General features: G+C 42.5%; 1 protein-coding gene across 2 annotated transcripts in view; it reads right to left on the bottom strand.

The window, feature by feature from the left end:
* The window catches only part of LOC126199174 (lysosomal alpha-mannosidase-like), a 152,897-nt gene that overhangs the window by 102,668 nt on the left and 36,558 nt on the right, over window positions 1-13,671 (bottom strand). For both annotated transcript variants that reach the window (XM_049935946.1, XM_049935954.1), the window contains exon 2: window positions 8,967-9,069. In XM_049935946.1, coding sequence (XP_049791903.1) covers window positions 8,967-9,069 — 103 coding nt within the window. The remainder of the gene's footprint in view (window positions 1-8,966; window positions 9,070-13,671) is intronic.

Raw genomic sequence — 13,671 nt, 5'->3', positions numbered from 1 at the left:
GGCATTGTAGCCCTCATGATTTGGAGAAGAGAAGGGTATCGCCCGAGCCTCCTCTGCTCGTTTCTGATGGATGAAGGCAGGGTGATAGTGGGAAGAGCTCGAAACTTCCACAAAATGACAGCCCAAAGTGTTGGAGATAGCAATAGGGTCCAAGTTGACATTGTCAGTGACTGTCAGGCCAGAAATTGGGCAATGGATCTTGGTTCCAGAGGGCCACCAGAGATTGGCCCATACAACCGAGGAAGGTGTGGAACTGTTAAAAGAACTAGTGAATGAAATCCAGCTAGCTATTTTGCTATCCCAAAGAATGTGACGACACTTTGCACACATCTGTTTATAATGAATGCAGTTTGCCAGCATAGGATGGCGGTTAAAAAGGCGGAGAGCACATCTACGTGAGCGAATTGCATCATGGCATGCCTCAGTCCACCAAGGGACTGGGACATGACATGGTAGAGAGGAAGTGTGGGGGATGGAACGTTCTGCAGCAGTAAGGATAACTGTTGTGAGATATTCACCCTGGTCATCACAACTGGGGAAATATGGTTCTTCGAAGGTCACCATGGAGGAGTAAAGTTACCAGTCAGAACTAGGAAGCTGCCATTTAGGCATGCACGCGGGTGGGGTAGAGGTCAGCAAATGGATAGCACACGGGAAATGGTTGCTTGAGTAGGTGTCAGAAAGAACAAAGATGAAGGAAGCCTGCCCTAGTGACAGCGAATGATGGAGGGACATATATACTACACAGGGCAAAAGTCAGGTGGGGAAGGAAAAGGTGAACTGCCACAGCTTTAAGATTGGTAGTCAGCGAGATAGGTTGACTATGAATGTCATCCCATATGAGCAGCATGATGCCCCCATGAGAGGGAATGCCGACCTAAGGGGAAAGGTGAAAATGAATCAGTAAGAAATGTAGAAGCTCAAAGTAGTCGTGAGGACACAATTTCGTTTCCTGAAGGCAGAGTACAAGGGGGTGCTGCAATGCTAAAAGCATCTGTAAATCCTCTCTGTGGGACCAAAGACCACAAACGTTCCATTAGAGGTGAGTCAAGATGAGGAGGTGTCACCTAGTGGGCTGCCAAGTGACAGCTGGGGAAGAGGCGCTACTACAGGGCACAGAAGCAGGAGGGTCCTGCTCCATGGGGTCCACAGAAGCATCAGCTTGCTTGTGTGGTTGGCCTGTGAAGTCCAACAGCGAAAAATGGTTGTTGGTGCACACCGGCAACACAGAGGCTGGCCGGACTAAGGTTATCACATGCCAACACCATTGAAGAGGATCTTCGAGGTGGTGAAGGAGAGGACTGTTTGCCTTTGGAGGACTTCTTCAAGCCTTTCCAGTTAGATGAAGACTCAGGTGGTGTTTGGCTGGAGGGACAGAGGAAGTCTTCACGGGTACTCCTACTTTCCTTCCTGGCCTACTGCTTGTGTAGGTGGGGGTTTCGCCCCTGGAGGCAAGAGTTTGACGGCTTGTTGCACAGCTGGACGGGGGGACGAGGATGCTACCTTGACACTGGGTGATTTCACAACCTCAGAGCTGATTGGAGGTTGACCGTGTCCTTCATGGAGCAAGGGATAACAAGAGCAGAACTATAGGTACTAGATGGGAGAACATAGGGTTTGCAATTAGCCAGTAACTTGCGAGCAATTGGATAAGGCACATTTCTTTGACCTGGGTCTCTTTAACAGCCTGCTCATCAAGATACACTGGGCATTCCCGAGATGAGGCAGCATGTCCACCATTGCAGTTTATACAGCAAAAAGGAGGTGGACAATCACCCTCATGCGCATCCCTACCACAGGTGACACATTTGACTGGATGTCAACAAGACGTTCTAGTGTGATTAAAATGATGACACTGGTAGCAGAGCATCGGGTTCAGAATGTATGGCCAGACGGTGATAATTTCATAGCCTGCTTTGAGCGTGGATGGAAGCACCACTCTTTCAAATGTGAGAAAGAGAGCGTGTGGGCAGTAAGCAGGAATCTACATTCTTCATTACATGATGAACAGCAATGACGACCTGATCTGAGAGGGAAGATTGTATTTCAGCCTTGGTTAGACTGTCGAGCAGCCTGGTGTAAATTACACCACAGGAAGAATTCAAAGTTCTGTGGGTCTCAACACAAACTGGGTAACTGTGGAGAAGTGAGGCAGCAAGCAGTTGTTGTGCTTGAGAATCAGAAGTGGTCTCCAAAAGCAAACTGCCATTGTGTAAACGAGAGCAGAGTTTCACAGGGTCAGCAATTGCATCTACACTTCTGAATAATGAACGGATTTACCATGGCAAAGGACTGACCATCTTCAGTGAGACCACGAGGAATCGTGGTGCAGTGGATAGGGTCTTTGAATCATTAGCCTCGTTGCATTTACGTTTTGTAGAAGTTGAGTGGGACGATGATTGCCAGCATCTCCAATGGCACACTGCTTCCAACTGGAGGCCCCCTTCACAAGGGGGCACACCTGCCTTAGGTGATTGTTCACCTCTCAGGTCACACCTCCTGAACACCTGGTGGAGGGACCAATCAGCAGTTTGGGAAGGCTACATCTCAGGTAATCACCCCTCCTTGGGCCTGGCCTGTACCAGGGGGTACATGCAAACCCTACCTGTCAACTCACCTGTTACGCATCAGATGAGTGGGCCAGCCTTCAGGAGTGCACTGGGAAGAAGAAGAGAAAAGGGGATCCTCAAACGCCAAAGCGGAGGAACGAGAGGAGAAGGGGAACAAAGAAAGGTAAAGCAAAACAAAGAAAGAAAAAGGGAGCAAAAAACAAAGGTGAGACTATTTACATGTCAGCGACAGAATGCAGAATATTCCCAAGAATACCCCCGATGTGTTCCCCAATGGAGGGCAAAAAGAATAGCAAGAGGATAGACACACAGCCCAGAAGGGAAAAAATGCTGCAAAGGCTAGGGCCCTGTGGTAGCCAAGCATGAACCTGCCAAAGAGTGGCAAGCCCTCTCGGAGGATATCGCTAGGGGTCAGCCAAGTGTGGCAACAGATTCCCTGTGAGAGCCAGGAAGGGAAGACTGCCACATGGCCAGGGTCCCCTTTACTGCTCACAGTTTGTTCGGAGAGAGGAGGGCACAGCAATCCATGTTCCAAGCCTCAAACAACTGACAGTGCTGAGTCAACCGACGGTCCAGTTTTGGTAACCCCATATCCAAAGTCAGCATCCTGGCAGTCAATTTGACCAACATGTCAGCATGTTCATTCCTTGGGATCGACCATTCAGCTCAATGGAGGTCAGAAAGGAGATACTGGATAGTCATGAGCAACAGGTGTCTAGGGTAGCACTGACCACTTGCCTGAAGGTTACTCAGGGAGTCACTGATGATTGAGGACACCTCTCGGTGCAAGAACCAACATGACTGAGGGCTTGAGTGATGGCCATCATTTCTGCGGTGTATACACTGCATTCCTTCAGCAGGTAACATTGTTCACTGCATCTTGTATGTGTGTAGTCAAAACCAGTTCATCTGTCAACCATAGAGCCATCAGTGTGTACTACTTCTGAACTTGGAAATGCATCAAGGGTGGCCAGGAACAGGTGTCAAAAAACAATGAGCTTAAAAGAGATTTTCAGTCCAAACGAGAGGTCATGACAGATTTGAAAGGGGTACACATTGTGGGGGTATATGTGATTGCTCCCTGACTTGAGCCAACTGTGGAGAAAGTTAGAATTCAGATCAGAGCCTGTGTTGTGAGAGAGAGATCTCCCTATCAAGAAAGAGGACATTGTGTTTTGGATGCTCAAGGCCACAGAACATGTTTATCACATAGTTGGGCAGTGGTTGCCATCTAATCTGTTGTCAAGGGACCCCAGCCTCTGGGAGAAGACTGTTCACAGCACTGGTTCATAAGGCACCCATCACACACTGGACACCACAATGGTGTGTCAGGTACAGCATTTGCAATCCTGAAGGTGATGCCAGGCCACATACCAGACTCCCACAATCAAGATGGAACAGGATAAGAGCCTAGTAATTTTTGCAAATGTGCAGAGTGGTCTATGCCACAGGTGGTGTTACTGAGGCAGCAGAATATAAAGGTGTGGCCAACAAATTTGCTTAAATTGACAAACATGGGGAAGGTGTGTCAACCGAACATTGAAGACCAGTCCCAAAAAGTGATAACACTCCTCCACACTGGGCAACTGGTTGCTGAGGTAGAGTTCTGCTTGTGGACGGACAGTATGAAGGTGGTGAAAGTGCATGATGCACATCTTGGCAGCTGAAAATCTGAAGCATGTGTTCAGCAACACCCACAATGGAAAAACCATAGTGAATGCAAAAATCATCAGCATACAGAGAAGATAACACTGTAGATCCCACAGCTGCAGATGGACCGTTGGTAGCCACTAGAAAAAGGAGAACACTCAATAAAGAGCCTTGCAGGGCTCTATTCTCTTGTATATGACAGATACTGCAGGAAGCACTAATCTGAACCCAGAGAGGATAGTTACAGACAAAAACATGGTGTGGGGCCTGGAGACTCCACTAATGTCAGGTAATGAGTATGTGATGACACCATGTGGTGAGTATGTGAGGACACCATGTAGTGTCATAGAAGACAGATAAGATGTTGACACCAGGCAAAAGCTGTCTGCATGGCAGACTCTAGACACACTAAACTGTCTGCAGTAGAATAGTCTTGGAAAAAAACTGCTTTGGGACAGAACCAAAAGACCCCAGGCCTCAAGGTATCAACATAGCTGCTGACTCACCATACATTTGAGCAAATTGAATATTAGTGAGATTAATGGGTGATAGATGTTCACCTCAGTGTGGTGTTTGCCCATTTTCGTATCGGGGCAAACACGCTTTGTTGCCCATTGCGATGGCTACTCACTCTCACTTCAGATACAGTCAAAAGTGTCTAGGATGTGGCATTGGCGATGGACTGATAGGTGTTTGTGTTGTGTTGTGTCGTGTTGCGTTGTGTGTGGTTGTGCTCTGGACAGCCATATTGATACCTCCATGTGGTATTGTGCTAAGGGTAATGACAGAGGCAAAGGCATCTCAGTCAGCATTGTTGAGAGCCCATCTGGATGGACACCTGAATAAGTGATGCAGAGGGAGGGAGACCAGAAAATAGTCACTGTCACACAGGTCACATGGGCTCTCCAATGGATGGAGGGGAGAGAACCAGGCAAAGATCAATGGCCAAATACGAGCCATATGCCTGTGCCCCCACCCCCTCCCACATGAGGATGGCTACCATGTTGGGTTTTGGTGTATACTTTTGCTAGAAAGGAAGGTTGCAAAAATAGGAAGGCACAAAAGATGGAATGTAGACCACAGTCTGTAACCTTTAATGCATGATCCACACCTCTGGAAAACTTAGAAGAGGAATTGTAGGTCAAACCCAACAATGGTGACTATATAGTGAAGGATGAAAAGCTGTAGAAAGTGCTGGAAGAGAGAAAAATGAGTGTCCAAAATAATAAATCAAATTGAAGCATGACTGACACCAAAAACCCAATGGAAAGGCAGAGGGGAACAAAGAACAGTAGGACAGACTTGCAGCATGGAAAGGTAAGTAGCACTGCAAGGGCCAGGGTGCCATGGTAGCCAAGAATATACTCAGAAAAAAGATCTGTGACCCCTGGGGGTAAACCCTTGGGAGTTTTTACTCTTTAATGGTGCAATGACTAATTCAGTTTTGTCTTTGTTTGTTTCCTGTAGCTGTATGTGATTTAGTTGCGTCAGAATACCAGATTTCAAAAGTTCTACATATTTACTTGTACAAATAAAAGTTTCATTTTACTTACCAATTATTGACTTGAAGCAAATGTTAAATATTTCGCACAATTCTGGTGGATCACTAATAACTTCATTCTCACACAAAGAAGGTATAATACGATGAGCACCTATATTCATAAATGACCATATAGTTTTAATACCAGCCCATGAGCTTCCTATTTCTCTTGGCGTAATATATAAAACAATATATTACGCCAAGAGGAATAGGAAGCTCATGGGCTGGTATTAAAACTATATGGTCATTTATGAATATAGGTGCTCATCGTATTACACCTTCTTTGTGTGAGAATGAAGTTATTAGTGATCCACCAGAATTGTGCGAAATATTTAACATTTGCTTCAAGTCAATAATTGGTAAGTAAAATGAAACTTTTATTTGTACAAGTAAATATGTAGCCTGACTGATTACATTACTCAGCACCTTTCAGTATTATTTGTACTGAAATTCTGTTACCAAGCTCCGAATGTTCTTCATATTATGATAAAGCTTTTATTTCTTCCTATTATTTTAATGTCATTAGTTATCCAAAGAGGTTGCTTATTAGCACTGCATATGTGCCTGCAATTTTTTTAAAAGAGGAACTACTATTAAAACAAGTGATAAGGATCTGAATAAATTTATTATATTAATCATTCAGGTCTTCTGCAGCGCAGACTTCTTGCCAACTTAGCCCCACAAGACTGACTAAGTGTTCGCATTACAATCTTTTGTTTACTACTTTGGGATATGACTTGCCTTGATTCTTCCCTGTATTACCATCTGTGCATCATGATCTGACTGTTACTAATTTTTCTCACATTGTGCCCATCAAATAGGTAATAATATGATCATGTTGCTGTTCCCGTGAACTTCAGCTGGGAAGTACATTATCTGTATCAGGTTGTAAGATTCAAATAAATCCATTAACATTCATTTTTCTGGAGAATTAGTCAGAGAGTTTATATTGCAATCCCCACATAAAATCAGTCTCATGTTCCTCTAAAGAATCCAGCCTAGCACAGTCTGGAGAGGACAACCCTATAGTCTAAACTAGAGATCTGAGAGGCCTCTAAGGAAAAGTTTTTTCCAAGAAAATTTAAACACTCCTGGACTCACTTCAAATATTTTGTCAGTGCAATGTTTTATATATAAGTTCTTTTCAATGGGTCCTTACATTTGACCTAAATGATTCCTCTTCTCTTCTGCAACAAACTCTCTGTATAGAAATCATAAGATGTATCCCTCCAAAGAAAGCCTTTGTATTTCTTCACCCAGTAAATAATGCTCTGAGATACTAGAAATGTCAGTGTCAAGATTTATTAGCAATTCACTGATTTTTCCTTTAATTCCATTAATATTTTGCTGAAATAATATTGCTGTACCCTCTGATTTGCAGTCCCCATTTACTGAAATCTATTCCAGTGCGAAAGGAGCTTTCCTCAGGAGAGACACCTTCTACTCGATTTCATTTTAAAAAAAGGTCTAGCTCTTCTACACATTATCCCAGAATTTGGCCTAGCTGGAGCTAAGGATACATTCAACTGGTACCATCAAAGTGTGTGCGCCTTGTCAGTAGTCATCAGCACCCTCTTAAGTCCAACACATGCTGCAAAGCACTGTTAATGTAATGTTGGAGCACCTGTATAAAATTAACATTAATGGTCTGAGTGAGTAGCAATCCTATCCAAGTCACTGTCCTACCATAAGCCTAGTCCCTAACAAAACTATTCCCAACCATGATCCTCTTTATTAAAATCCTTACTAAGTCCTCCCTCACCTTACTGAGGCCAACAATTGTTTTAAAAATGATCATGACCTGGTACTCGTTACCTAGTCTCAGCCGTGACTGCTACCTAACTGCAGAATCCTGTCCTCCTCAATTTTCCTCTCGGACTTCTGCTTCCTAAAACTCTTTGAGTGTCTACTGCAAATTACATGCTGCTATAGCTACTGGAGGCTTGTCTCCATATGACTGACAGCTAGGTAACCCTGTTATCAACATTTAAAATGAAACTATCAGAGAACATTATATTCCTAATGGCATCATCCTCCATGTGTTCCTAGCAGAGGCAGCAAAACTCCTGCATAGTTTGAGTTTCCATTTTTTATTAAGTTAAAGACCCTGCTCTGTGAATTCTCTTGCAGGAGCAAATTGTAGTACATGACAAGTGCAACGAAGTTGGCACACACATCTACTAACTCTATTACAGTGCAACTCATATTCTGTACGATGTTAGATTTGTAAACACATTATGCTATGGAAGAAAAATGGAAATAAAAGAGCAGTCATTTAAGAATTAAAAGAAGAAACAAGAATGCCAACATCATTAATGCTTAATAGTTTAAGACAGGCTGTAAAAATCAGAAACACACAAAAGGAAATGACTGAATAGAAAATACTGAAAGAAAACACTCTGCTGATCGGAAAAAAAAGCATTTGGCCTGAAAAAAATTGTGAACTACGGTTGGGAGAAAAAGTTACGCAGTCAAAATGATGTCAACCGAGAACACAATTATTAATATAATTTATGAAAAAATATGCTAGTATATGCAGGGTACTCAGTTTTTCATATAATGAAGAACACACACTTTCATCAGTATCATTAGCACTGAAATGACAAAAAGTACATAAAATGTAAACAGGAAAATTTCAAGACCACTGGTACAGATTAACTGGAAAATGACACAAAGGAAGTTCTTAAGACATTTCATTTGTGAATCATAATCTCATGAACAATCATCGCATATCAATGTAACTGTGGAACAGCGTAGCAGACTGTGGTGCATATTGTCTAACTGTGATCCAAGAGAAGATACTCTGGGAAATTGAGTGATTTCCCAGAAACTACAGGTGAAGCCATTAACTGGATACTGAATACTGATAAATGTCTTTAAATTACAATACTGTGTCAAAACCATATTTTTCATAAAATCTGTGACCTGAACTTCTCTTGTAAAATTCGTGGCTTGGTACTTTAATATCTTACCTTACTTAACTAATTCATTTTTATTGACAAACTGACTCGTATTACAAGGTGACAAATATGAGTATATAAAAAACAACCATAGTTTATGTAAAATGAAAAATACTCTATTTTTTCCTTACTTTTCCCTTAAAAATGAGATGGGGAATAGAAAGTAGGGTAGGGGGATGGAGCAAAGGGTGAAAATTGAATCATATATATAGTCAGATGTTCAACGCATTTTAAAATTTTACTCACTTCCATAGTAATACTGGTCCACTGTTTTCAGCCAACCAACATCATCATGTGTGTGTGCCACCAAGTGCACATTCAGATATCCAGGTTTTGGCTTTGGACATGCCTGTAACAAAACAATAATACATCACTTAGCAGTTCCCACATTTACTTTCCTATAAAACAATTTTTTACAATTTAAAGAATTTATTTTTTCCAATACCACAATATAATTCAATACATAATTACTTTCTTTTACAACATGACACCTGTCCAAGTCGTCTTCTTGTCTCGAAAAAGAACTTCAAGGGCAATGTAACTTGCTCGACATACAGATTCTTGCAGGCTCTTTTTCAAAAGTCTTCTATTTAACAGTCTTTGCAGGATGTTTATAGTTACACTTTCACTACATGAGACAGTGTTGGAGGAAAGTTATTTATCATGTGGGTAACCAAAGTTATAGGGATGCTGTTGAGGCTGTAGATTTGCATTGTTAGTGGTGTCAGTAACATGACATGTTGTTAGGTGCTAGTACAGGTATGGCAACATAGGGTTGAAGCAAGCTTTCGTGTGCATTAAAGTTGTAGACAGTCAACATAAGTCTGAACAAAGTGAACAGGACTTTACTTGTAAACCAGTTTTATCAAAATATGTAGCATAGTGCTGCTGCTCTTCATTAGTACTGACAAATTAAATAAATGAAGAGTGCTCAAATTAACTGGAGATTTGGGAATTGCTTCTGAAACAGGCTAACAGCTATTTTTGCCACAAACTGTTGAAGAAGTTACTGGCCCCGTGGATGAGAATGCTGGACACAATGTGACATCTTCAAGCAATACATGAGCAGGGTCAGGACAGCTGAATATTCCATGGCCCACCATTCCTAAAGTGCAGTGAACAGTTGTGAAATGGAACATCTAGTGTGATTCCAGGCTATCTTGGATGCAGATGGTGGTCACGCTGACCAACAATTGTAGCCTGCAACATGAACTTGGCTTGCAATTAACAAATGTTACCTTCTAATTTGTAAACTAAAATGTATTCCATTCCATGGTTTATTCATTTCTTACTTAGAGTGTGTGGTTTCGCATGTTTGGTTCGTACAGTTCTCTCTCTCTCTCTCTCTCTCTCTCTCTCTCTCTCTCTCTTCAGATTTATATGTTGTTCACAAACTGCAACATCTTTTAAGCTTTTCACTCTAATTAAGGCCACAAAGCGGTTGTGGCCACAATGATAACCAAAGTACAAAAGACAACTAAAACGAGTATAAAGATACACTATGTGATCAAAAGTATCCGTAAACGTCCAAAAATATGTTTTTCATATTATGTGCATTTTGCTGCCATCTACTGCCAGGTACTCCATATCAGCGACCTCAGTAGTCATTAGACATTGTGAGACAGTAGAATGGGGTGCTCCACAGGACTCACAGACTATGAACGTGGTCAGGTGATTGGGTGTCACTTGAGCCGGCCAAAGAGGCCGAGCGGTTCTAGGCGCTACAGTCTGGAACCGCGCGACCGCTACGGTCGCAGGTTCGAATCCTGCCTCGAGCAAGGATGTGTGTGATGTCCTTAGATTAGTTAGGTTTAAGTAGTTCTAAGTTCTAGGGGTCTAATGACCTCAGAAGTTAAGTCCCATAGTGCTCAGAGCCATTTGAACCATTTTTTGGGAGTCACTTGTTTATACGTCTTTACGCGAGATTTTCATACTCCTAAACATCTCTAGGTCCACTGTTTCAGATGTGATAGTGAAGTGGAAATGTGAAGGGGCACGTACAGCACAAAAGCGTACAGGCCGACCTCGTCTGTTGACTGACAGAGACCGCCGACATTTGAAGAGGCACCTAATGTGTAATAGGCAGACACCTATTCAGACCATCACACAGGAATTCCAAACTGTATCAGGATCCACTGCAAGTACTATGACAGTTAGGCAGGAGATGAGAAAACTTTGATTTCATGTTCGAGCGGCTGCTCATAAGCCACACATCACACCGATAAATGCCAAATGATGCCTCGCTTGGTGTAAGTAGCGTAAACAATGGACGATTGAACAGTGGAAAACGTTGTTTGGAGTGCTGAATCATGGTACACAACGTGGCGATCCGATGGCATGGTGTGGGTATGGCGAATGCCCGGTGAACGTCATCTGCCAGCGTGTGTAGGGCCAACGGTGGTGGTGGTGGTGGTGGTGGTATGGTGTGGGCGTATTTTTCATGAAGGCTTGCACGCCTTGTTGTTTTGCGTGGCACTATCACAGCACAGGCCTACATTGATGTTTCAAGCACCTTCTTGCTTCACACTGTTGAAGAGCAATTAGGGGATGCCGATTGCATCTTTCAACACGATTGAGCACCTGTTCAAAATGCACGGCATGTAGTGGAGTGGTTACACGACAATAACATCCCTGTAATGGACTGGCCTGCACAAAGTCCTGACCTGATCCTATAGAACACCTTTGGGATGTTTTGAACGCCGAATTCGTGCCAGACCTCACCAACCAACATCGATATCTCGCCTCAGTGCAGCACTCCATGAAAAACGGGCTGCCATTCCCCAAAAAACCTTCCAGCACCTGATTGAACGTATGCCTGCGAGAGTGGAAGCTGTCATCAGGGCTAAGGGTGAGACAACACCATATTGAATTGTGGCAATACCGATGAAGGGTGCCACGAACTTTGAAGTCAGCCAAGTGTCCGGATACTTTTGATCACATAGTGTATGTAATCAGTAGAAAGTTCCTAATGGGAGGTAACCTCCATGGTATACTGTCGCTGCAAAGAAACTGCTAAATAAACACAGAGACTGTTGCATAATAGTTGGAAAACAAAAGAGTAGGGCTACAGATAGAGAGATGCTGAATGAACGCTTTTGGCTGTCAAGAGGGCAATGCATGATTACTTCAGTGACTGCCATAGCAGAATATTGTCAAGTGATCTTCCACAGAACCCAAAGAAATTCTGATCGTATGTTAAAGTTGTTAGTGGAAGCAAAATTAGTGTCCAGTCACTAATGAGACAGGAACTGAAATTGAGGGTAGTAAAGCATTTGCCCAAATGCTTAATTCCATTTTCAAATGTTCCTTTACAAAGGAAAACACAAGAGACTAGCGCCATACCACTGCAAAGAAGAATGGAATAAGTATTAATAACAGTATTAAGTACGCTTCATGTCCCGACGGAAGTCGCTGTCGCAGTCTACACTGAATTTGTGGCTGAGTTAATCCCCCTTCAAACTATAATCTATCATAGATCCCTCGAACACAAAACCGTTCCCAGTTCGAGGAAAATGGCACAGGTCACACCAGTCTACAAAAAAGTATTAGAAGTGATCCACAAAACTACTGTCCAATATCCCTGACATGTTTTCGTTGTAGAATCTTAGAACATACTCTAAGCTCAAACATAAGTATGGCAAACAGCACGGATTTAGAAAATGTCTATCATGTGGAACCCTACTTGCACTTTTCGCGCATGACATACTGAAAGCTTCGGCTCAAGGCAACCGAATAGATGCAATGTTTCTTGATGTCCGAAAAGCATTTGACTCAGTACCACATCTACGCTTATTGTATAAAGTACGATCATAGGGAGGTATCAAGTGATTTTTGTGACTGGATTGAGGAGGTTTTGGTAGAGAGGACGCAGCATGTTATCTTGGATGAAGAGAGAATGTCAGATATAGAAGTAACTTTGGGTGTGCCTCAGGGAAGTGTATTGGGACCCTTGCTGTTCATGTTGTGTATTAATGATCTTTCAGACAATATTAATAGTATAATCTAGCTTTTTGCAGATGATGCAGTTATTTACAATCAAGTACTATCTGAAAGAATCTGCATAAATATTGTCAGATCTTGAGAAAATTTCAAAGTGGAACAGAGCTTGGAAACTGGCTTTAAAAGTTAAGAACTAAGATTTTGCATTTCATAAAACGAAAAAATGTAGTATCCTATAACTAAAATCAATTGAGTCACAACTGGAATCGACCAACTCACACAAATAGCTGGGTGTAACACTTTGCAGGGATATGAGGTGGAATGATCACATAGGTTCAGTCGTGGGTAAAGCAGATGGTAGGCTTCGGTTTATTGGTAGAATACTGGAGAAGTGCAATCACTCTACAAAGGAGATTGCTTACGAATTCTAGAATATTGCTCATATGTGTGGGACCCGTACCATATACGCCTAAAAGGGATACTGAATGTAAGCTGAGAACGGCAGCACGAATGGTCACAGGTTTGTTTAATCCATGGGAGAGTGTCTCAGAATGCTGAAAGAACTGATCTGGGAGACTCTTGACAACAGACAAACTATACTGAGAAAGTCTGTTTAAGTTTCAGGAACCGCCTTTAGAAGAATAGAAATATGCTACAATATCCTACGTATCGCTCACTTAGGGACTGAAGATAAGATTAGAATCATTACTGCACGCACAGAGACATTCAAACAATCATTCTTCCCGCACTCCATACGTGAATCGAACAGGAAGAAACCTTTATAACTGGTACAATGAGACGTACCCTCTGCCATGCACCTCACGGTGGTTTGCAGGGTGTAGATGTAAACGACACCATCATCAGCAACAATCTAAGAGCTGCTCAAATTGTCTCCTAAATCGTTTATGTAGAATAAGAGAAGTGGAGGACCTATAATACTTCCTTGAGGAACCCCAGATATCAGTTCCGTTTTACTAGATGACTTCCTGTCAATAACTACGAACTGTGACCT

Source organism: Schistocerca nitens, chromosome 1, assembly GCF_023898315.1.
Source record: "Schistocerca nitens isolate TAMUIC-IGC-003100 chromosome 1, iqSchNite1.1, whole genome shotgun sequence".
Classification (NCBI taxonomy): domain Eukaryota; kingdom Metazoa; phylum Arthropoda; class Insecta; order Orthoptera; family Acrididae; genus Schistocerca; species Schistocerca nitens.
This window is presented reverse-complemented; position numbering and strand designations above follow the sequence as displayed.